Source organism: Buteo buteo, chromosome 4 (genome assembly GCF_964188355.1).
Source record: "Buteo buteo chromosome 4, bButBut1.hap1.1, whole genome shotgun sequence".
Classification (NCBI taxonomy): Eukaryota; Metazoa; Chordata; class Aves; order Accipitriformes; family Accipitridae; genus Buteo; species Buteo buteo.
In genome coordinates this window covers 33,953,246-33,977,946 of record NC_134174.1, presented here as the reverse complement: position 1 = coordinate 33,977,946, position 24,701 = coordinate 33,953,246, and the positions used below count along the sequence as shown (strand labels likewise).

The window sequence follows — 24,701 nt, the reverse complement described above, 5'->3', positions numbered from 1 at the left end:
GGGGGGAGTTGCAGTGGCTGGTTGTCGGTCACAGAGAGAGCCCAGGATCTGTTTTGGCAGCTGAGGCTGGGGGTCATGGGGACTTGCTGCAGCCCCTGTGACAGCCTTGCTCTGTGCAGCTGGCAGGCAGTGCTGCCATTTGGCCCCTGTGGCTCCAACACAGGATTTGGGGGCTCAGCTCAAGCCCTTCTTCCCCCTGGCTCCACTCATGCCCAGGAGCTCTGGGCAGCTCACTGCCTGTGCTGCCCATTTCTGCCGAGAGACACTCCACAACACCACTACCTTCAGTCTTTATTGGTATAAAAGCCTTCAACCTAAATCATATAAAAAAAGGGGTAGGCCTGGTTTCACAACAGATGGCTCAAAATGGTCACATAAGGGTCATAAGTTAATGGCTACAGTAAAAAGGCTCCCAGGAAATTCCCTTTCAGGAGAACGGTAACTCAAGTGATAACCTCAGAGAGAAAAGCCCTACGGGGAAGCCAAGCCCAGCTTGGACCTGCCAAAGCCCCTAGCGAGACCCCCCCGTGTGACTGTCCCCAGCCAGGGCGGTGGCCCTGGGGCACTGTCCCTGCGCTCCAGCACTTCTGCCCTGGCCGGCCTGGCGGGCGATGCCAGGATCTCCTCGCCACGGCCCCAGCAGCGAAGGGGCAGGAGGAGCAGGACACATTCAGGTCATCGGGAGAGAAGGCAGCAGCTCTCAGGGCACAGGAGAGCCCGGACCAGCTCAGGGCTGGCCTCAAAACCAGAGCTGGCATTGTCCCTGCTCCTGGTCTCCTCAGGAAGCCCCCAGCTGACGGCTCTCCCTGGGCCAGCCACGAGGCTACGAAGTCTGTTAAGGCACAACTCAAATATCCGTAAACACCGGTGCGCTCCCGGGGGAGGGTCTGGTGAGCGATTCAAGTAAGGGTGGAAGCCGGACGGCGGCTCCCCAGCTGTGCCACCCAAGCGCCAGAGCCAGCAACTCCTCAGCCGCGGTGGCGGATGGAGCATCCTTGGTCACCTCCTGGCTGGGGGCAGCTTCGGGGCCACCTTCGGGGGGACGCCCCGCTGAAAGACCGAGGGGGTTGTCATCGGAGAGCACGGGAGGGCTGGTCCTGGCGGCCCCTCACCGCGGCACTGCGCCTTGCTCTTCAGCGCTGGGAGAGGCTTGCTGGGCGGCTTCGGCTTCGCCTGGTGGGAAGAGAGGAGAGACCCGAGTCCTTCGCCTGGGCGCCGAGGAAGGACCCGGAGAGGGACAGGGGGCAGAGGAAGGCCCCCCCTCCCCATCATCAGTCGCCTGGGCCTCCCCATGGATGCACCCCCCATGTCCGGGGCTGGTCAGGCCAGGGGGAGGCTGGCGGGGGGCGATGTCTGAGAGCAGCCCCCCGCTGCAGGAAGGACAGGCCACCCCGCGGCGAGGCAGCAGTGGCTTTTGGAGGAGCGGTTACCTGCAGGGGCTGTCCTGGAGAGCCTGGAGATGTCACCCGGGGAGCTGGTGCCGGCGGCTGCAGGGTCAAGCAAAACCCAGGGTGAGAGGCCGCCCTCCCACCCAGGCCGCGGGGGCTGCCCCGCGCGGGGGCTTTGTTCAGCTCCCTTACCTGCGGGGCCGGCCGGCAGGGCCCGAGGGTCTTGGCGTCCCGCGGGGCTGCCGTGCTGCTGAGCAGGTTGGGATGGCCGATGTCGTGGCGGGACAGCTGGCGGCGGGGAGGTCGCGTCCGGCCGCCCTCCTGGAAGAGCGGATTGGCGAGGCCAGCGGCGGGCCCGCCGGAGGTCCTGTGGGGCACAGGGACATTGGGGGACCGCTCCTGGCACACCCCGAGCTCAGCCTGTGCGGCTGTGGCTCAACACCTCTGTGGGCCGGTTGGGGGGGGAATTACCCTTTCTGGAAGCGCCTCGTCCCCCTGCCTCTGAGGAGCACAACCCCACTGCCGAGCAGGATGCCAGAGAGCCCCAGCACGGCCAGCACAGCCGCCAACACCACGCCGCCGCTCCCTGTGGAGACCCGGACGGTGTCGGGACAGGCACCCCCCAAGCCAGGGATGCCCCGTGGGGATGGAGCAGCGCCTACCGGCACCGCGGCAGGGTGCCGACCCCCTCCCCTGGCTCCCTTCCTGGCACACGAACCGGGCCAAGGGAGCTGGTGCCGGCCACGCACGGGGGGTGCCGTACCTGCTGCCACCTCCGAAATCTTCTGTTCGCAGTAGGGTGCTGCCCAGCCTGGCTCGCAGTGACACTCCCGCTTGTGGTTGCACACCTGAGGTAAGGAAGGAAAGCGTCGGGGTGGTGGACATCCCGCAGGGGCTGGGACCACCGCCCAGGCCCCACAGCTGTTCTGGGAGAGGACGATCCCACAGCATACCCCATGGTTGTTGCACTTGGCCGAGCAGTTCTTGTTGCCGTAGACCAGGAGGTTCTGGCAGCGCCCAGCATAGCAGACCTGGGGACAGGCAGGGGAGGTCTGAGGCTGTCCCAGGGGTCCCCACAGCCGGTGGTGACCCCCCACCACCACCCCGGCACGGCAGCCAGCACACTCACCATCTCCTCGCCGCACTTGGCCCCTGTGGGCACCAGCCTGAGCTTGGCCACCACCTCATTGGCATCGTTGCTAGCGATGACTGCCTTGCACTTGAAGCGGCCAAAAAAGAGGGAGTAGGAGCCGTCACCAAGGACGGGGCTGGTGTTGTCACTCAGGCACAACAGCGTGCCACACTTCACATCCCTGTGGGAGAAGCAGCCATGAGCACCGGTGGTGGGGGTGGCAGGCGGCTGGGGAGCTTCCCTTGGCCCTGCAATGCTGTCGCCGGACATGGATACGACCCCCACCCCACCTCCACCCCCCCAGGCTCCTTACTTGGGGCTGCAGGGCCGCTTCCCATACTCAGTGAGGCAGTGGAGGTGAAGATGTTGCTCGCTGTTGTGCCTAAAGCAGACATCAGGAGCCACCTGGGCCTCTGCGGGGTACACAGAAAGCATCACAAGGAGCCAGAGCCCACAGCAAGCCAGTGGTGCCAGCACCGGTGGCCACGCTTTAGGGTCAAGAGCCATAGCATGCCAGCTAGGGATGCAGGAGGGGACCGCAGCCAAGCAATTCCCTGGCCCGAGGAGCCGGGGCTCCAGGCACATCAACCAGCACGTGGGATGAGGAGGGTGGGCAGGGTGGAGGAGTCGCTACCTGCACCCCAGAGCGCGCGGCACTGCTCGCCATGCGAGGGGCAGGCCCCGTTGTAGCAGTAGCCATTGCCATTCTGGCAGGGGATGCCGTTCTCCTGGAATACGTCCTCTGGGCACTCGGCGCTGAGGCCAGTGCAGTGCTCAGTCAGGTCACAGTCGTTCTTGCTGGCCCGGCAGAGTGCACCAGCAGCCTTGACCTGCACAGAAGAGGGGACGTTGGTACTGCCTCAGTGCTCTCGCATCCTCAGATCCATGCAGGCACCACAGCCTGGCAGCACCCTGGTCTTCATAACATCTCCCAGCACCCCACAGATCCAGACACGGCAGCTTGTGCCACGCTGGCACAAAGACATTTGCTATTGACAGAGCTACTGCATAGGATGGAGACACCATCAGGCCTCAGATGGGGTCTTCCCATAGTTAAATCTCTCCCTGCAGGCAACACCTTGTGCTTTGCTTTTAGTCTGGACTTGTCCCAGGGTCCTCTTCTAGCCCCGTCTCTTCACATCAAGGCATTTCTTATGCCTGTGTGCAGGAACCAATGCACGTAACGCAACTTTCTCTTGGATGAATGGAGCAGGTTGGTTTCCTGGACCAGAAATGGACCACATTGACCTCTTCTGAACATTGCCCAGTTCTTCAACACCTTTCATCCTGCACCTAACCTAACAGAGCCAGGGGACCTGGGCTCCAGGATGCCAGAAACAGAGGCTGCTTCACCTTCCCAGCCAATTCCACCTGAGATGCTGACTGTCTGTGTAGTGAGAGCATTGAATGGAAAGTGTGATTTCCCCACACACAAACCATTGGGTATGTTTGGCTCTGGGCAGGTCCTTCAGGTTCTCCAACAGGCTATGGACACACCTTGCCTCAACTGTGAAGTTCTGGAGGAGCCCGGGGCAGGACCGCACACCCACCAGCTCCCTTCCCTGCCAAGCTGGTCACCCTGCTGGCAGCAGTACCTTGCAGTCCTGGCAGCAGTCCCCCCGGGCACACTCGGCTCCCTCTCTCAGCTGGCAAGTGGTGGCATTGCAGCAGCGGTCGGAGCACTCCTGCAAGACAGGGAGGGACTGAAACACTCCCAAAAGCCCCCGGAAAGACCCTTCTTTATTCCCTTCTGGGGGGACCCAGTTGCCACCTCACCAGGTGCCAACGGCAGTGTAGGTGCCACGGGCTGAACCATGGGGCAAAACCACAGCATCATCCCACGTGTGAACCATTCCTGCCTCCTCTTTATCCCCCATTACCAAAACCAAACCAAAGGACCAGAAGAGATTTTTCGGAAAATGGTGCTCAACCTGGGTCCCTGCTCTCTGGTAGCACCCTTTGCACATCTCCAGGAAGGAGAAAACAGGAGGATCTCTGTGCTCTCTGCATTGGGGGACCATCCCTTCAGGTCCCAGAGCACAGCGGTGACCCAGGGATTTATCCCAAAGACATCACCTGGCCATTTGTCTCAAATCTCCCCCCTGCAATGCAGTGATGGGCTGCTAGGGATGAGGAAAAGCTGATCATGGCTCCTGAAAGGACAACATGCCATGATGTCCCCCTCCTCGGACCACCTCTTTGGAGGATATGTTGGGGGGATGTCCATCTTTCCTAGGCATGTGCCTGCTAAAATCACAGCCAGCTACGTGAAGTGGGGGGCACACATCCAAGTTAACAAATATCCTCCACAAGTTATTTTTCAGCAGAAGCATCAGGAACATGAGGAAGATGAGTCTTGCAAAGCACGATGTCCAGGGAAGAGGCTTGCACGACCTTTTCCAAGTCTGAATTACAGGTCTGAGGTCCCTACCGCTCACCCACCTTCCTGGGCTCTCAGAGAGCATCCCTACCTCTGGCGTGCCACAGTCGCACTGCTCTCCCCGCTCCACAAACTGGTTCCCGCACACTGGCCCCCCGTACAGCTCATCTGCCCTAGGGACGTTCAGCAGGCAGCTGGTCCTGGGGTCCCCGAGGAACTGCCACATGTCCTGCTCACTGCAGCGGCTGAAGAGCTTGGGGTAAACCAAGCTGAAGGGGCACAAAAACAGGCAGTCATGAGCAGAGATGCGAGCCCGAGGACCCTCACACCCACCAGGCCAGGGAGAAGCTGCAGAGCCACCAACAAACTCAAAGGCATCAATGGACCTTTGAAATACATCTTCAAGTGGAGTGTCCACCCGGACCTGACCATCTTGTGGGCTTCACCCCATCAGGACAGTGCTGGAGGACACCTTGAAATATTTGCTGCATAGGCATATTCCCCCTTCTCCTTCACTCACCCAACACTCGCCGCCATGACGCATCCTCCATCGGCTTTGGGGACAGGACAGCGGCAGCCAGCAACATCTTCATCATGGGACATCCCCAGGTTGTGTCCCATCTCGTGAGCCATGGTGGACGCAGCGCCGATAGGATTCGTGCTGTGGTCCTGTGGGACAAGAAGTACAGCATGGTTCAAATGCTCTCCACAGCATCTCCACGGGGCCCACCAGGGCTCTTCAATTACTCAGTGCCAGGTCTTGCTGCAATTCATTCCCTAATGCTGCCATGCTGTGGTAAAGGAAGACAAAAGCTGGACTTGGTCCCATGGCCCCTGAAGACCTCCAGACTGGTCTTTCAGGGGTATAAGTGAGCTTATATATAGCAGCTACTCCGAAACGATGCTTTGTGGTGGTTCTGGACAGCCACAGGTCCTGTGGCCAACTGCTCCAGCAAAGCTTGCCCTCCCTAGGGCAGGATGAGGACCACAGCCAGGATGGATGAGAAGCAATTGCAAACCAAGTCCCAGCCACCTGCCAGGTGGTGGGAGAAGCCCTGTGTCCACGGAGCTGCTCTTGGAGGCTCTTCAGGGCTCTTCAGGGCTCAGGTATACCAGAGCCCTTTGCAGGCACCTAGCTGGGTTTCCACAGCTACCCCCCTCCTCCTCCCCTGCAGCCCCAACACTTCTCTGGGGGGGTCAGTCGCTCAAGGGTTGGAGATGCCAGGGACCAGACCCAGCCCTAAGGCTGCGGAGGGGGAAAGCTGGAGACCAGTGGAGGAGAGACCCGCTCTGGAAAATACAATGCAGGGAGCGCAGACCGTGGGACTGCTGCTGCCTTCCCAGCACATGCCCAGGCAGTGGGACCCACCTGGTTGACACCGCCTGAGTCCCTGGTGCACATCACAAGCTTCTTGGCAAGCCCTACAGTCGTGCCGTGGAAGTCTATGCCCCTGTGGGATTGAGATGCCACCATGGCCATGTGGCCTGGGAGGCAGCAGGGCTGCAAGGATGGCGAGGTGATGGCCTCCCCCGTTCTTACGTGATCAGCTGGGCGTTGTCGTGTGGCTTCCTCCGCAGCAGTTCTGCCTCCCGCCAGTGGAGGAAGTTGTCCAGTGTCACCTCTGGGTTGGGACTGACCACGATTTTGTCCTTGTGGCTCCACACCTCCAAGCCGATCAAGGCCACCCGCAGGTGAAGAGGCTGATAAAGCTGGAGCGGGAGACAGCCCAGAGGGAGCATTTGGATTTGAGCTGCACAAGCAGAGGGAAGGTGCCACATCCCCTGGGGAAACACAGCCAAGCCCAGGACCCCACCTCACTCTGTAATATCAGCTCTGTCACCCACTCAATAAATAACACAAGCTGGGGTGACCACGTAGACAGGGTTTACCCCAGGACCTCTGGGCCAGTGTGCTGCCCCCACGCTGCTGACCAAAGAGTGGGGCTGACGCAAGGCAAGCAGAAACCCCACTTTGGTGCACTCCATCCATCCCCCTCCCCTCATTAGCACCTGCTCCAGCTTGAGAGTGGCTGTAGGACATGCTCCCAGGGGTTATGAACAGAATTTTCTCTCCCATTCCCTTATGAGAGAGCTGGGAGGCAGCTGTCCCATGCTCCTGAGGACCCAGGGCTGAGCTGCTTGTCATGTCCACTTTGCACATGCTGTTGGCCAAGGGAGCTGGTCACGCTGCGGCAGCCCACCTGCGGGCTTGAGATTGGCTCTAGCTCCGTCACCCTACCCATGCCAATCTCTCCTCTGCCACATTCATGCCCATGCTGCCACTGCGGGGCATGTGTGGGAGCTGGGAGAGCAGACCCCTGGGCTCACCTTGTCAACATGGTTCACGATTTCCTTCATGCGGTTCTGCACTGTGCGCAAGTCCTTGTGTTTCCTGAACTATGGGAAGGACACAGAGAGATTTCCAGGCTGGCTTTGACCTCCTCGGTGCAGTGGATGACAGTGAAAATGCAAGCACCAGCTCGCCGCCCACCCCTCTTACCTCCTCATTGTCCACAACCAGGACCAGCTCCACGTACCGGGGTCCTTTGTGTAACGGAGCTGATTTCTGGAAGGGAAGAGGAAAGTGAGCGCAAACGGGGGCTCAGCTCTGCAGCTTGCTGAGCCCTTCAGTTGACCCTCCTGTGGGATGCGTTGGATCCTGGGGCATCTTCCAATATTACTCAAGGCTAGTAGGTCTTCTAGCTCTGCTTTCTGATGTTACTTTGCTTTACTTTCAGACTTCTTCCAACATACAAGGAAAAACCCAAGTCTGCTAGTGGGATAAGGCACGAGAGAAACTCTGCAAGCATCATGGAGCTCATGGGGTAGGAGGATGCTCCTGCTAATGGTACAGGATCTGAGGACTTGTTCTCACCAGGAGCTAGGCCACTGGGAGCAACCGTGTTTGGAACCAACAACATGTGGGAGGGGAGCATCTCCAAGAGACGCGGTATGACCCCACTCCTCTCCTGGACTTCACAGGACCTAGGCTCTCGCAAACTCAGCTACAGGAAGGAGAAGCAATGCAATCCTTAACCCAGCGGTAGAGCTTCATGGCTGCAGGAATTTTCGGTTCGTGGTCATATTCCAGGGTGGCACCAGACTCTTGACACGTGCCGTGCTTCCCCCGCAGGTGAGCTGCTCTGTACACGGCATGCCGGCCAGCCGCATCCCTCTCCAGGGGCTCCAGCAGGAAGGTGGTCTCATTCACCCGGAAAAACCCACTGCCAAGAGAGAGGGCAGGCATCAGGTTGGGGAGATATCCAGCAGGACACGGACAGACCCTACAAGCACCCCCGCAAGTGCCTGTGATACAAAATCCCAGCTAGGAAACCACCCAACCCCTTCATGGTTCCCAAAGACAGCTTGGATGAGCTACAGGCCACTAGTGGGATGTGACAGTCAGGTCCTTCTGGCCAAGTGCAGGAAAGTGCACTCAATGCAAAGTCCCAAGCAGCCCTTGGGTGGTGCATGAAGGCCCACACCGCTGTGCAGAGACGTACGGGGTGCAGAAGCTCACAGCAACATGAGGGACTGGATGCCTTTTGCCTGGCCCAAGAGCACGTCAAGGAGGTGCTGCAGGACGGAGCTGAGCTGGGGCATGCCAGGAGATGGGGAGCGATAGGAAACATGTCCACACAATTTGCTTTCAGAGGCTGCAGAAGCACCGGTTGAACGAAAGCATTGTTAGGGAGGCTGGAAACTGTCTGCTGGGCTGGGAGGGAGCAAACCATGGCACAGTATCTGTGGCTGGTAGCAAGGGGAGTATCCTGTGCTTTGAGCAGCAGAAATGTCCCAGGGTTCAGCAAGGAGAACTGCCTGGTGCTGCCAGGCCAGGTTTAACACAGCATTTCTGCTGAGCAGCTCTGGCCTTCAGGATGATTTCTGTAAGGTGTCCCATGTCCCACGTGCCTTGTCTGTATTGTCCTTGTCTCCTGTCCTGCCCTTGCACATCTTGTCCTCCTACTATACAAGGATATCAAGTGTCCCATGTATGCACAAGCTGTGTAAACCAGGGTCTCCGCAGACACAACCCCTGCTTTCAAAGTGAGGAGATGGCTGCCATGCAGCTCCAGCAGGTGTTTCTCCTGCAAATGGGTATTTGCAGGTCCCTGGGTGCTCCAGGGACCACCCGTCCTCCACACACATGCCCCTGCAAGGGACCTGTTCCTCTCTGGCTTACTGTCTTGCAATGTCTGGCTGCCAGCTGATCTTAAAAGAAAGAGAACAGCAGAGTACGAATCTTCCATGGCAAACTGAGCAACCTTCTGTGGACCTGGTGGCTTGGGTTACCCTGCAAGGATGCTTTCTGCTGTTAAATGAAGGTAGACCCAAGGCAGCTGTTGAGGAATGAACACCAGCACAGTCAGCAGCCGGTGGGTAGAGGGAGACGCAGCTGGCCTGATGCACCATATGCTTTCCTTTTCCTTTGGAAAGGCACTTGGCCATCAGCAATAGGAGCTCGGCATGGCCCAGAGGTGCAGGCTGCCTGCAAGCCAGTGCATCACCATGAGCACACCTTTGTGCCGCTGGCTGCAGCAGTCAGGGCAAGTTCGGTCTGGTCTGCCCCGAGAAGAGAGGATGGATCCAGGACAAGCTGTACCTTGCTGCCCAGGGAGGGCACTCCTGCCCGGAGCTCCTGTCATGCTCAGGTTTCCAGTCTCATCCCGTGCCATGAATCAACCCCTCAGAAACAGCAGGCTTAGCTGCAAAATGCTGTGCACATTTCCTGCTGGGCGCCCAGCCAGGGTGGTCAGCAATCCCACCTCCAGCAGGAAAAGGGATGTCGTCTTCTCTTCCTTGGGTGAAAGCTGAGCTCTCCCTCCGCCAGCACAGCTCCAGCTGCCTGGGGCTTGGTCGCACTGGCTCAACATTACGTGGCACCGCGACCACCAGGAGAAGCTTCGTGGTGTACCCCAAGGCCGGGCTCGATGCTGTGCTCCGGCCAGCCACAGTGCCCCAGGGCAGTCGGAGGTCCTACCTGAGCCCGCTGCAGGTGCTGATGCTCACTGCCGAGTCAGCGTATCCTTGCACGTGGCCCTGATAAAAGCAGTGATCCTGAAAGAGAGGTGTAAAGGGGGTCAGCATGGTGGGACCCCACAGGAGCGGGAAAACTGCTCTGCCTGGAGCCAGCCCCATACCTGAACGTCTGGCTTCTCCGTGATCTCTGTGCCGCTGGCTGAGTAGTGTGTCTCGGTGTAGTGCTGCCCCAGCAGCTCCCTGCAGGATGGGGAAGGGGCATTAGCAGTGACGCCAGTTTTGGGGAGAGGATGGAAAGCTTTGGGCATAAGGTTTGTCAGGTTGGGTACGGTGGGCCTGTGACCTCCCTCGGCGGGTTTGGCAAGGAGGAAAAAAAATGCAGTATTTTTTGCTAGCGAGGGTGTGGGCTGAGGACTTAGATCACCAGTGCAGTGACACCAGACCTTGGAGAATTGATGTTCACGGCAAGGGTGGGAATCGAGCCTCTCCCGGGCCATCCCACCGTGCCCACCCATACTCACTTGTTCTTCTCCAGCCGCAGGAGGTAGTCCCTGCCTTCGGCACGGATGCTGTAGAGGACGTGGTCTGGGTAGATGCTCTGCATGAAAGACAGATGACATCATCACAGATCTGCTGTCACCAGAAGCAAAAGTTACAGACAAGAGGACCTCTTGGCCCCTGTCCTGCCCAGAAAGGGGATGGGGTCTGCATGCACCCCACTGGAAGGCAGCTGCGGGACAGGGAGCCTGGCTGCTCACCCTGGAGGCATCCAGCAAAGACACAGGAAATCAGAAGAGAATAAAGAAAGCATGTGGGCAATAACACAAATCCCTGGCACATCCTGAGATAAAGAACAGGTCACCAGGAATGAAAAGGAGTCAGCAAAGTCTGGTTTCCCTTGTCTGACACATGGCTGCAGATGGCTGTGCCAGAAACTGAGGTTTCCTACTCATCAACGACAAAGCTCCTTTTTTAGGGACTGAGTTCAGCACTTACTCATGGGCTGAACCACAAATATCCCTGGTGCCCAATGGCTCTCATCAGCAGAGACTTCCTTATCTCTGACTGACCTAACATGCAACATCTCTTGGTTCTTGTCTGCTACTGAAAGCAGATTTTATTATCACCATGTGCCAGATCCCCTAGTGCTGGTGGAAGGGACCTCAAGGCATCTCAAGTCCAACCTCCAGTCACTATGGATGGGTCAGGGTGGCCGTGGCTCAGGCCAGCTGAGCCCTGAACCCCCAGGATGGCAGTGTCCCTCCAGAAGAAGTGTTTCTCTCTGGGATGTCTTATGATCTCCACCTGCAGAGGTTGGGCCACAGACCTCCAGAGGTCCTGTCCCACTGGGGCCACTGAGAGAGATAATGATCCCTTGCGTGGTGCCCCAAATCAGGCTGCACCCTTGGCACCAGGGACCTCCTCAGCCACCACTGCAGCCCAGAGACCTCTCCTGAGGGCACATCCTCAGCTCTTATGGGATCCTGGGGTGGAGATCTGAGCAAAAGGCAAAGCAAGCATCTCCTGCAGGGCCAGCATTCCTCCCAGATGAGGTGTGTGGCCTCTCCCCAAGGAGGATGACAGCACCTGCTGTCATACCATGGCTCAGCACTCCTGGGGAATGATCTGCAAGCGGGTGGGAGCTGGGGCTGAGCAGAAAGTCCCGCTGACTCAGCACCAGCGGGGCCAGGTGAGAGGGTTTGCACATCGCTCAGTCACCCACAACTCCACCTAGTTTGCATTTCTAATCTGAAGCAATGGTCTGCCAGCCACAAAATATCCTCTCCGCATGATGAGCAGGTTGCAACAAGCTGGCCAGGCAGCCCCGGCTGCAGGCAGGGGCACCACCGGCATGTGAGCATGCTGATGGGTCCCTGAAATTCTTCTCTTATGAACAGCATCTCCTGCCTGACGTGGCCGTCCCATCCTGTGTCTGCCGACAAAGCGATGCTTTGTTATTGTTGGCAGCGCCAGAGCCAGAAGAGGTCTTAAGAAATGGCAGGAAAGCACTTGGAAGGGGTTGGTGGGTCAGAGACCGTCTCTTGGAGACAACCGCAGGGCAAGTTTAAAAAAAAAGGCCTGATAAAGCTTCTCTGAATCATCCCTTTCCTTATTAGCATGAGCTTTGCAAGGGCTCCAGATGGAAAGGCTTTGAAAGCGCAGGCAGCTCAGCCCTGCCCCTACCCGAGCCCTGCTAACCTGGTGGCCGTGCTGAGAAAGCAAAGCAGAGCTGTGGCCACAGCACACAGAGAGGAGGGATTTCTTCCAACTGGTCTGATTAAGAGATCCAGAGAGCTCGCAGAGGATCGGGATGGGATGCCAACTGGGTGGGAAGAGGTGATGAGTCTTGCTAGGACAGTAGGGATGGGGCTTATTGTACCGTGCCATAGATCAGAGGAGCTGCAGCACAAGAGGAAAAGAAGGTAGGTCGCCGGGCCACCACTGTCCCTTGCTCCTGCTCCATCCGGCCCCACTGCTCGCTCTGCAATGTCCTGCTGCTTCCTGCAGAGCCCCAGGCTGGGCCAGTAGGAGCTTGGCTGTCTCCACCCAGGCAAAGGACTTGCCTCTTTGCATCAACTGGCTCTGGGATGTGGCGGGGGAGATCAGCAGGGCTGTGCAAGCACAGGTGCACTGGGGAAGAAGCCGGCAGATCTTACACATGCTGGAAACCATCCAGCTGCTTCAATACAGCTCTTTGAAATGCTGGAGCATGGGGATGAGAGAAATGTCACTTCTGCGATCAAGAGCATGTAACTATAAATCTTTTCGAAGGCCCTTCTTGCTTTCTTTTTCATGAAGAATGCAGGTTTGCCACGTGCCCTGTCATGCCCCTGCTAAAAAGACCATGGCCTGTGGGAAGGCTGGCATCCCAGGAGATCCTGTGCTGCAGGATGCAGGTCTCCACCCTGTCTGCAGGGCTGAACATTTTGATTTAAGCAAAGCCAGATGGGAGCTGGTCTGCTTCAAACCTCACCTGGCAGACATTCTGCCGGACCAACCCCATGTGTCCCAACTGCTCTGATCCCAGAACTGCTCTTGGCCCATGCCCATTCCAGCCATAGACTGCTAATGCAAAGCCACAGGAGGAGCTGGCACAGAAAACACCCATCCAGCTACCTGTCTCCACTTCAAAGAGGAGCTTGGTGGTAGTCAAGCCTTGCTGAGAACCGCTTCCCCACCAAGGTTACTGGGAAAGCAAACCCAACATTTGTCCAAGAGGAGGAAAATGGCTTGGAAGGCAGGAGTCCTCAAACCCTCAACACAGCAGGTTTGGGAGGTCCAAGGACTGCCCAATCCAAGAAGACTGGGACCAGACACCACCCATGGTTGTTCCAAAGACCATGGCTTTCCCTCTGTGGAAAGCAGAGGGACCCAGAGATGGGTGAGCTCCCTTTTCTGGTGGGATCCATGCAGAGCCGCCTGGCACGCCCGGCACAGATGGTGTCTCTAAATAGCCTGGGGAATGTTTATCTCGTGGACAAGTTTAGGTTTCTAGAGCAGAGAAAACAGATGCTTTCAGGGAGTGTTTTTGAAGCTAGTTTATCAGAAAGAGTTTGAATCACAGATGAACGTGCTGTACAAAGAGATTACTAGGAAATAAATGTCCCCAGCCCCTCCATCTCATCAGGTGCTGAAGTTGGTGGTTTTCAGTCCTAGAAAATGAATCCATGTATTTAGCTGAATTTCACTTTAAGGCAATGTGGAAAGCATCTTTGAGGTCAAGGCCATCATCCTATGGACGTCAACCCCCAAGCACTCAAAATTCCTGAGTCAAACCCCATTCCTTCCCCAAATTACAAGGTTTCCCAAGAAAAATAACACTGGCTTGCTTTCATGTGGATTTCTGCAACTTTCTGATTCTTATTTCCCTGTCCCAAAGGACGAAAAAAACCAACTTGAGCAAACACAGCAAGAAAAGTGCTTACAGCTCATTGAGGCTTTGCAAATCCCTCCTTAAGCAAAGACCAGATGTCACAAGATCACTGCAAGGCTGCAAGAGGTGGCACCGCTGAGTAATGTTTCCAAAGAAAGCATTGGAGAAAGCAGCCCCCCCCCTCCAAGTCCACCGTGCTATCCGCAGTTCCTATTTTGACTCAAAACGGTCCAGAAAAGCTGATTTGATCAACTTTTTCAAGATCTCCACCCTCTGGGATGGAAGCAATGCAAGAAAATGTGCGGCAGGTCGTTCTTCTGGCACAGAGCTAAGGGCATCCAGCTCGGAGCCCAATGGTGGGCCAAGGGTCTCTGCTGATTGCAATGCCCCCCCCAGACCCCCTGCAAAGCAGCGAGGGCAGCTGTGCCAAGGCGGTGTTTGGGAGGTGACAATACTCACCAGTGGTGCAGAGAGGTCCCTCTTCCCCCGAGGTGCCGGCACCTTGCGCGGCAACACTGTCTCATACGTCTCGACGTGGGCAAGCTTCTCCTCCAGGCTGGCAGTGGCGCCTGGGAAAAGTCAAAGGGCTTTGAGCCAGGATGCCCAGAAACAACCCAGTCAGGGGGTAATGGAAGCGGCCAACATCAAGGCGCAAAGAGCCGAAATAGCAAGTCCTGAAATACCTGCTGGGAATGCAACTCCCTGACGGGCTCCAGAGATGCTCCAGCCCCACCCCCAGCCCCAGCGCCCGCAGCGCGCTCAGCATCACTGACGGGCAAGCGGGTTCCTTCAAAGGCTGGAAAACCCTGCTGAGACCCTGGTGCGTAAATAAAGACGGAGGTTTTTCAGCTCCCCATCTTGATGCCACAGTTTGTGACTTGGCGTCTGGCGGCTGCCGGGGGTTGTGTTTTGGAGAACGGCTTGTGTCTGGGCCGGCTCAGCCCTCCTCCCATCCTCTTTTTTTTGGATGTCAGGAGACATTTCTGCAATAAACCCTGAAGCCCCGACCTGCGAGCTCACGCCGCAGCCTTGCCCGTGCTCCCAGGGTCAGCTGGGGCCAGCGGAGCCGGCGGCGAGGCAGCGACAGAGCAGGGTGCTCCGTCTGCGGGTGCCTGGCGGCCTTCGCCCACTGCGCCCGAGCGGGAGCCAGGAGCCTCCTCGCCACCCCCTCGGCCGGCTGAGTCACCAGGCGTCCCCCCCGCCAGCACGCCGCAGGCTGGCGGTGACAAATTTCCCCTCGCTCGCAGGAGCCTCCTCGCCGAGGTGCCTTTACATAACGGTGGGCACCCCATCTGTGTGGGGCGACGTGGCGGGGGGGGGGCAGAGGTCACGGAAAGCGTCCCTCTGCGGGGACGTGGAGGCGTGGGAGGCGAGACGGGTCCTCGGAGCCCCGTTCTCCATCCTTCGCCCTAGAGTCAGCCTGGGGGGGCAATGTCAGCGACACCTGCCTCGGTCCCCGGTGACCCCCGGGCTCAGGAGCAGCCGAGACCTTGCCGAGCTGTGACCTGTCCCAAAAAGCCACCCCGCACCCCCTTCCCGCCTTGCGCATCCCCCCCCCCCGTGCCGCTTCCCACTCGTTCCCTTCACCGTCGCGGGGAAAAGCATCGCCCCCCCACTCCCGGTACCCCTCACCCTACCCCACAGTAGAAGACCCCCCCCCGGGGGAGCCAGGCTTTTCCCCCTCACCCCCCCAAAAAAAACTTCACGCCCGTCCCGTCGGCGCAGCCGGGCTGCCTGCCGGGGGGGACCCACGCCCGCCCGCCCCACGCTCACCGTGGACCACCAGCAGCAGCAAGAGGAGGAGCCGTCGGAGCGGGACGAGCGCCGGGGCCATGGCTCGGCGGTCCCCGCGGTGCCCGGCCCCAAGCGCCGCCGCTCCGCTCCGTTCCACGCCGCGCCGGCAGCCCCCGCCCGCCGTGACTCACCGCCCCTCGCGGGACGGGACGGGACGGGGCGGGGCGGGGAGGGGAGGGGGCCGCCCTCGGCGAGGGGGGGGGGTCCGTGAGGCATCGGGAAGGGTCCGTAGAGCCACGGGGACCATCCCCGGGGAGTGGGTGGGCTGCCACAGGGGGCAGTGGGGCTGGGAGTGTCCCGTGGGTAGCTGGGGACTGTCTGTGGGGTAGGGAGGGGGTGTCCCTGGAGGTGCCCGCCTGGCTCTAAGGTGACAGGGGGGCTGGGGGGGCCGGGAACATTGAGCAGTGTCCGTCGCACATGAAGGGAGGGGTTCTGTGGGGCTGATGCAGGAGCTGCGGGTGGGTGGGCTACCAGAGGGCAGCGGTGGGACCGGGGTGTCGGTGGGGTGCTGAGCTGTGGAGCGCTGAGATGAAGGAGGGGCTGGGACCACCACGTGGGGCTGAGCCGGGAGGTGCACCGCACCCTGAGCTCGCCGCTCCCCACGGAGCTGCCTGCTGTCTCCCCCTTGTCCGCAGAACGTCCCGGGTTGGAAGTGACCCCTGAAGATCATCTGGTCCGACCCGTCCTGGGGAAGGGAGCCTGGATGAGGTCTCCGTGCACCCTGTCCAGGCGCATCTTGACACCCTCCAGCAATGGGGACTCCACCACGACCCTGGGGAGGTTCCAGCGAGTGATTGCTCTCACTCTAATGGAATCCTTAGGCTGAGACAAAACCTCTCCCAGTGCAACCCATTGCCCCTTGTCTTTTCCATGTGGCAACCTCTGAAGAGAGAAGCCCCTCCTGCAAACTGAGCTTTTTATACTTTCTTAGTGTTTTGGGCCAGGACCAGCCAGGAAACTCCACGTTTAACTTTTGCATTTAACGAAAGAGGGGGGGGTGGGACACTGAACTCAGCTGTTGCAGAGCTCCATCACCAGGAACAAGCTTCCTTCAAAATGGTACAGAAACCACCACAGCCAAGTGCTGCTCCAGTGTCTTCCCTCTTTCTCCCCACTGCTTTTCTGTAATTCCCTCCTAAATAGACAAGTTTGTTTAAAAAAAAAGAAAAAAAAAAAAGCTCTGTGCTTTCACCTTGACACTCCTATTCATGTCTGGTCATATCTCTCTAAATGTCTCCAGTAGAGTTGTCCCCACCACGATGGCAACCCTTGCCAGGTGTGCAGAGCTGAACTGGCCTTGCAGGAGCTACTGACCGACCAACCAACCATCTGTGGAGCACAGCAAATAACCCGGCTCGCCGGGGAGACGCAGAGCAGCCAGATTGGTTCAGAAACAGGCCCTTTTCTAGCACCTCTCTGGGCACCTCCTGGCTTCTGGTGGGGGAGAAGACACACATCCACCTCCTGCTTGGGCGTCTGGCCTGGACCGAGGTCTGCTCTCAGAGAAGAGTGGGTAGATCTATGTGGAGACCCATCCACGCACCCCAAACCTTTAGAGTAACTGCTCAGCCAACTGGGCATCCACGTGCAGGCCACAATTTTGGGGTAACTGAAGTTACCTGTCAATGTGTTCTTAGGCAAACAGCAGGAGCCAAAGCCTGGAATGACACCGCCTCACCAGCGCCACCACCTCTGCCTGGGGCAGGCATGGTGAGGGGGCTGCATCCAGTTAGTGCACTGTTGGTACGGGGTGCAACAAGCAGGGGAGACCCTGCCCCGGGGTGTAGGTGACCTCCCGGGGGCTTTCTCACTCAGATGTGGACCTGCAGGTCACAGGGAGCAGCATGGGATCCTGTAGAGGTGGAGCACCCACATCTCCCACAGAAGGGGTGTGCAAGAAGGGGAGACACCCTCCCAAGAGAGGGGTGCCTCCTCCCCCAAAAAAAGTTGTGAGAGGGGTGCACATAACCATCTGCACGTGTGCACAAATGCATGTGAGCGCAACTTCTTGGGATTACCCATAGACGGGTGCTTACAAATCTGCTGTTGATTTTAAAAATTAACATTTCAGAAATACCTATTACTTCTGCTAAGACTCAATGCTTGCTGGTTAATAATGTGTTATTAATCTATAAACAGCTTCAGTCCTGATTTAATTTAAACTGCATGAACAGTTTTTTTCTGCAACAGCCACCACAGTGCACATGGGTGTAAAAAATGTGTGTTACACAGTGAGGTGCCAGGGAAGTCTCTCAAGCCTGAGAAGTTGGGCACCAGGAGGCAAGCAGGTTCCTCCAGGGACCTGGGCCCCTCTGCCTCTCCACGCTATGCTTGAGGGACAGGCTGTGAAGTCTGTAGATCCACAGAAACTTAATGGAAATGCGAGGTCAACTTCTCCAAGCCTCCCCGGACTAAGAGGCCACCTGAGTGGGGGGAACAGGAAACTTTCCCTTCCCCATGAACTGCACAAGTGCCTTCCCTGAAGAGCCAGATGATGCTGGCTGAGGTCCTGGTCCTTAACCTCAACCTCCAGATGAAGGAATTCAGTCCTCCAGACTCAGGACTGGTGGTCTCCATCCTCTCCTTGAGTCTCTCTCCCTCTGCCAAGCTGGAGGACCAGCTTTAGGCCACCAGAGCAAAGAGAACCTGGCTCTTCCCTCCAACGCACTCTAGAAGGTCGCTGCAAAGGAGGAGGTGAGGGAGAGGAAGGCTAGGTCATTAACAGGAGCACTCAGCCCTGTATCTACAGCCCTTGCACGTCTCCCCAGGTTCACACACTTGCCACTGAGGCCTCTGGTTGCTCCTGGGAGACACTTTTCCTCTCTTTCACCCTCTACCACACCTGCTCCCAAACTGGCTTAAGCAATTTTTATGGCTGCACAACTGCGTAATATACCCTGAAAGTCCTCTGTTGAGGACTCGGCCAATATGATATGAACGTCACATACCTGCTCATCAACTCCAGACCACATGTCATCAGTTAGAGCAGCTGATCAGCTTCATTCCAGTAACCCCCCAGTTGTTAGGCTCTCCTCCCAAAATAATGCCGCATGGCAGCTGAGCAACATCTCTGTGAGCTGACCAAAATTTAGTCACCTAAAAGACTAATTTGCACCCTGAGTTCTGTTAACAGACCCTGATCTTTTATTTATTTTACAACACACAAATACATCATTTTACAATGTAGTAAAAAAAAAAAAAAAAAGGACTTAACAAAAGCCTCTCAGAAGAGAAAATCCATTACGTACATTTCGGGAGACTGAGTACTCCCCTGTCTCTCTATGACAACCCTTATGGTTTGTTTCCAGCTCACACTGTCAATGTAGAGGGTTGGGTATTCCTAGTTTGAAGTCAGTGAGTGTCCGGTTCTCTGCTGGTGCAGAAGAGGGGGTGGCTGAAAGGGGCAACAGCAGGGCTTCACTGGGCAGGTACGGCCAGGCGGGGAAGCAGGGGAGCTGCCTTCTGGCTGCGCTCGGCAGACATGTGCTCCAGGCGCTCTGTGTAGAACCCATTGAAGTCCAACCTGAGAGACAAAAAACCCAGAAGTTTTGGCAGCCCGCTGGCTTAACACTGCCCAACAGCAGCACGCAGCAAGCCAAACACACTGCCAATGGCCCCTGAGAGCTTGGTGCTGCAAGTGCTGCAGCACAGGTGCTCATCGAGGCGCTTGAAGGCAGCAAGGGGATCCAAAAATATGTACTCTTTTATGGGGTCAGATGAATTTTAGGACAAAGTTGGTTGAAATGAGCGGTGTGAAGCAAAGCAAAGCAAGTCTCACTGTGGGAAGAAAGGGGGATGCTTGCCTGTGCAGCAAAGGGGTCTGCGCCGCAGCACAGACGTCTCAAGCAGCCGCACTCCCCCTTGCCCACCCCACCAAGCACTGCCTTCCTCTTACCCAACCATGGCTCCTGGATGAGAAACCTCTCCCAGGGCATCAGCTGAACAGGGCCACACTGCCACGAGCTCTGGACCTGCCATCCCTGCACGGGACTGCCTCAGGCTGGGTAGACATAGCGGCTTGTTCAGAGCAAGATGGGGATGTCTGCACTGTGCCACAGGGGTTGTCGGTCACACCTCTTCTGTGCTCATCCCTTGACAACAGGCTAAATTTCACCTCTTCTTTACACATGTATAAAATACACCAGGAAGGACCAATTGCTAATAGCTTCTTCTCCAGAAGCACAGCTTGACCACACAAGCCTGGTGACCTGTCACTTGGGGACAAGGCACCAGGGGTGAGGGCTCCTCAAACCTCCACACCTTCCTGGCCACTTCCCACTGCTCCTTAATACCAGAGTTCACCACCATTGAACTCTGGTATTAGTTCCCATATGAAATCCACCATATTATGCACTGTAACTACCATGACATGTTGCAGTTTCCATTACCACCACCTCCTTGCTAACACAAGTATGCTTCGAACAGATTTACAATTCAAGAAGATGAGAAGATGCTCAGCCAAAATCACAAGTACTGCTGATACTTGTAAATGGCCCTCCAAAGCAGGCAACATCAGTGATATCATAATCCTGTCTCCTTGATAATCCAAATGATGCCAGAAAACCACCCAGCTCCGCGCCTGCTGTGACCTTCCTTAGGCAGATCTCTGCACTACGAAGCCCACTAAGATGTGCCGCTCTTAAAAACGTGTGCCCTGGGAACACCAAGCAATAGTCAATATAAGCCTGTGAATCACACAAAAGTTACTCTCTTCATTTCTCAAATTAAGTTGCTCCAATACTAAATGAACGGGCACAATATTTTGAGTTTCATGTTGCTTAACAACCTTACACAAACGGCAACAAATTGTTCCTTGACATTTTTTGGTGACTGCAGAAAACAGAGGCTCGACAGATGGAATTTATCTGTTGCTCTCTCCTGGTTGAAAAGCTTACATCTCTTTCATCCTTTAAGTGTTGTACAAAGGAAACCTGACACTGAGGAGAGCATATTTACCAAACTTTGATTCCAATATAAAGCCAGGACTCATTTACAACCTTGCTTTGAGGATCTGTTCCATTTCTAAAGTTGCTTTATTGCAGAATTCTGGAATTGCAGATTTTGATTTGCTTCCCTTTCAGCTATGTTTTTAGGGTTAAATGATCTTTCTAACTGTCTCTTAAGGATTTGCGTGATGCTTCTGCAAACTCTGCTTCCACTTTCAGTTTCCTGTTTTGTGGCTGGAACTTTTATTCCAGGGTTTGGAAACTGGAACAAACTGGGGTTTGCATCATCTCATACATCCTACTGGTCTTATGCTAAGCTCAATCATTGCCGTTTCCTCTGAACTGGTAAAGGAAGGATATCTGAAGAATGCTAACAGCACTTGATGCCTAAGATTTCTAAGTATCTGGTTTCAAGTAATCCTTCTGACAAAGTCCTCTATGCTGTAATTCTTCTCCTTTTCACTACTGGGATGTGAAGGAGTGACTTCGGAGATTTTCTGCCATTGCCAACCCTCTGTCAGCACTGCTACTGATGGAGCCAAGGCACCTGAGCAGGACTTCAGCACACTGAAGATGTGTGAGTTATGTGTGAGCTTCCCCACTTTGAAGGAAGCCCTCTGGATCTCCATCTTCTGTTGTTTGGTGCTACAAATACGATGGTTGTGCCTCAGCTACTCAGTACTGTAAACTGAATAAATATTAACCAGGATCAAATAAATAAAAGCACAATACCAGAATTATGAATAAAAGGGATATTTTGTTATCTATCTTACATGTTGACTACCACCCTTGAAAAGCAGTCATATAAAAAGGTTATCATTTATAGGAAAAGACTGGCATGTCTTAAAAACTCTTCCGTCTCTCTGTCAAATATGTTATTTCAGATGGCAACCGTCTCCACTCTGGTTCTTGGGTTCCTGTTGCCATAGAGTCCAGGACTCAATCCAATAATCTCTACAGACTGAATGAGAGCTAAATGTCATGTCTGGGCATTCATCGTGGGACTTCCACTCTTTTAAACATTACTGAGCAGCCTGTAGAAATGGAAAGACAGGTTCTGTTGCATGGCCTGTTAACATGCAGTATTTCAGTTAAGGAGGGACATCTGGTTTGTCAGTAAAGGTCCAGCTATGTCCAACATCTTGGTGAAGGCTCACATGGTCCCAGACAGTCCAAACCAGGGGACTTGATAGAGATGACAGTCCTACTGGCATAAAGACCAAGTATTTCCTCTGCAGCCCTTGAACGGAACCATTTTGTTTTCTTGCAACCCGCCTGAATCACCATACTTCTCCTTTCTCCTGAAGCAGGATGTACTCGTTGTAAAAACCAACCTCTCCATATTTGGAAGAATGGGCTCCAGAGCTTCCACAGCTCAGGAGTCACCTCCTGGCACAGCTAATGCTCGTGTGCAGTCTGTGAAACACAAAGGCATCTGGCAGAAGATAGCTCCTGGTCATGGCGCCATGGACCACGGACAACTGAAAAAGATACACAGCCAGCCTCCATGGCGCAGCATCAGCTCATCCCACCATCCTGGTAGAAGCATAAAGTTGACACAAGGGTGGGGAGGCAATGATAAAAGAGGGGAACCTCTGATGCTAAGTGTAGGAGCAGTGCTGGAAGGAGGACACCATCTGAGCTACTGCCAGAAAAGGCCTTATATCAATGTCTGGCATCACACGTTGCAAAAGTGTGATGGAAGGCCGCAGGACTTCTGCTGTTGCATGGTGTATAGACTGGTTGAGGACTTGACGTTGTTGACTTCTTGAGTAAGCTGAGAACATACTCCAGCCTTGGACTGAGCTGAGTGATACTACCAATGCGACGATCTCCATACGTTCTTTACAAGACTCAAGAACTGTGGGGTCATGATGCTTTTCTATTAAAAGAGCAGGCAACTTGGGTCTTCAACACTGTGTTGGCCATGCCCTGTGCCACCCGCAATGATGTCCAAGCACCTGGATCATAGAGTTAGTTCCCATTAAGATCTCCTGGATGGAGCATCATTAAAAAGCCTGTCTATTAGAACTTGTACTGATAATGATAAAAATGTAAGCCCTTGATAAAGAAGGAGGCAGGGCTTATAAAGGAGGCAGGGCTGGAGCACTGGGAAAGAGTAAATTTTCTTGCCTGGATGACTCAACTGCTTGTGGTCTCGATCCCTGAATCTAGCCTGACTCTGGATGCTACTGTGACACCTAGGAGTGATGGCAGCGAGGGGAGTGTAAGAGCTTAATCCCTTTGGCCTGTCAATTTTTCTACAGATGGATCCTGCCTGCAATCTACAACAGTCCAATGATGATAAACAGTGATGCGCAGGCAGATGAAGGCTGACATAAAATGTCCAGAAGGCCCTGATAAGCTGCATCATCATTTCCTAAAAGGATTTGCAGAGACTTAACTGTCCTGGTTAGTCGTGAAAGGAACAGCAATCACTTGTACAGTTGGGGCCTCCACTCACAGCCAGAAAAAAAGTCTTTGAAGAATTTCCAAGACGAGAAGGAGACCTCTGACTCTGGTCACTTCAGAGATGGAGTGAATCAAGAGTTATTAGGACTGTGGAGAAGGGGTCCTCACCTACCTTCCCATTTCAGGGACTGAGTATCAACCAACAAGGGCAGTTCTGGTGGTAGGAAGATAAGCTGCTACCCTGACAGGGAATGGAAGCAGGAGAGTTCAGAGCAGCAAGCAGTCCTGTGGCACTGCACTTCCTTTCAGATGCCTGTGAGCATCCCTGTCCTCCTTAAATAAGGAATACAATCCTACAAGGGAGAAGACAAGACATGTAATTCTCTACAGTGTTGTGGGAGCTGGTGGGCTAGACTCCACTCCTGGAAGCACCCATGGTAACAGGGATGACAGGTTTTACTGTTCAACCTTGGTCTCAGCTGCGTGACCACATCTCAGATAGAGCAGCAGATGGTAACACAGGAAGCCAGGGGCTGTGTAAAAGCATGGTAGTTGCTGGTCAAGAAGTTCTCAGAAATAAAAGATAACTGGAAGCCCAGTCTCCTGCTGGAATACTTCACAAAACAGTGTTTGCAAAGGTTGGTTCCAGGAATCCCAGACAACCCTGTCAGATGCTGTTAGAAAAGAACAATGAAAGCTTCAAGAGACAGGGCATGAGGAGGGGACAACAACCTGCTTCAAAAAAACATTCCTGAAACCTTTTCTCTCTCTGTTTTCAGGTGTAGCACATCTCAACAGAGGTGTAAGGGTTGTCAGCCGTCCATAAAAGACATCTGGTACAGAAGGGCAGCAAACAGAACTTAATGGTTGCAGGTTAATATTCTTATGGTTTTCCTGAAGATTAAGTTAAAGGATGAGAACAACCAACAAAAAGTACAGTTCACAAAGACCAACCAAACAAAGCAGAGGAGCAATAAGGCTACACTTAAACAAAACAGAGGACAAAGCACAGTTAGGAGAAAGCTCAAAGTACCCTTTAGTCCTATGTGGTTAAAAAGAACTAAATAAGGATCTACCCTGTTCTGCACTAAATATCAAAGGGGCTGTGCCATGAAACCCTACAGCACCAAGGGAAGAAAGAAAATGTATGTGATTAACCAGTTATCAGGCACATTTATGAACAAAATTACGTATCACTGACAACTGATCCTAGCATATCTACTATTGAAAAGCATTACAACCTTAGATGAATAACATTCTTAAAAATAGGGAGTAAAAGTAAACCAAGGGCTTTCCTCAGAAACAGATGAAAGGAAACAACATCTAAAAATGACCTTAATTTCTGGCTAGTCCTGTAAGAGCTGTTTACAATTGCTTACACATGAAAATAAGGCTACACATGGCCTTACAGACAGCATGAAGAAACTAATGGATGTTTAGGATGGCTTTGTTTTCTGTCCCCTAGCTGACAGCAACAACAAAGAAGGTAAGTCTCAAGTTTGCTAGGCTCTCACCGTAACACCGTACACCATCATACCGTAACAGTGCAAATGTGTCTATTAGACTTACAAACATAGAAAAAGCAGTTAAAAAAGTGTTGTGTTGAAGTATTTTATACTCAGGAAAATCCTAGCCTCTTAAAATTATGCCGATACGCAATACATATCCTGCCTCTTCACTGGAAAAAATAAGTCACTGTAAAAATGAATTGGTTTTCATATGTGCCTAACAGTCTGCAAGCAGCATTTCTGAAGTGTCACAGTCTTTGCCAGGTGTGAGGCGGATGGTGCCCAGC

At 54.8% G+C, this 24,701-nt stretch overlaps 2 protein-coding genes across 4 annotated transcripts in view; both read right to left on the bottom strand.

The window, feature by feature from the left end:
- Window positions 1-289: 289 nt before the first annotated feature.
- ADAM8 (ADAM metallopeptidase domain 8) lies at window positions 290-15,605 on the bottom strand. Its single transcript, XM_075026867.1, has 22 exons — window positions 15,528-15,605; window positions 14,214-14,323; window positions 10,402-10,478; window positions 10,042-10,120; window positions 9,882-9,958; window positions 7,938-8,124; window positions 7,401-7,466; window positions 7,229-7,297; window positions 6,441-6,610; window positions 6,270-6,351; window positions 5,421-5,569; window positions 4,992-5,169; window positions 4,116-4,205; window positions 3,155-3,350; window positions 2,834-2,933; window positions 2,518-2,701; window positions 2,342-2,419; window positions 2,152-2,236; window positions 1,860-1,974; window positions 1,581-1,755; window positions 1,431-1,487; window positions 290-1,173 (listed from the first exon to the last, which is right to left on the bottom strand). Exons 1-22 carry the CDS (start codon window positions 15,586-15,588, stop codon window positions 1,000-1,002), a joined length of 2,559 nt encoding a protein of 852 aa, XP_074882968.1. The 5' UTR covers window positions 15,589-15,605; the 3' UTR covers window positions 290-999.
- A 3,052-nt stretch (window positions 15,606-18,657) lies between these two features.
- TUBGCP2 (tubulin gamma complex component 2) overlaps window positions 18,658-24,701 on the bottom strand; it is a 38,023-nt gene continuing 31,979 nt past the window's right edge. For all 3 annotated transcript variants that reach the window (XM_075025478.1, XM_075025479.1, XM_075025480.1), the window contains one exon: window positions 18,658-19,071. In XM_075025478.1, the coding sequence (XP_074881579.1) occupies window positions 18,966-19,071 (106 nt within the window). In that variant the 3' untranslated portion in view covers window positions 18,658-18,965. The remainder of the gene's footprint in view (window positions 19,072-24,701) is intronic.

Excerpts from the sequence above, each read along its gene's own strand:
- ADAM8 (XM_075026867.1), bottom strand. The coding sequence starts at position 15,588 with ATGGCCCCGGCGCTCGTCCCGCTCCGACGGCTCCTCCTCTTGCTGCTG. Across the intron at positions 14,324-15,527 it reads GCTGCTGCTGGTGGTCCACG|GCGCCACTGCCAGCCTGGAG; the intron begins GTGAGCGTGGGG and ends GACTTTTCCCAG. Across the intron at positions 2,934-3,154 it reads CCGCGCGCTCTGGGGTGCAG|AGGCCCAGGTGGCTCCTGAT; the intron begins GTAGCGACTCCT and ends TGTACCCCGCAG.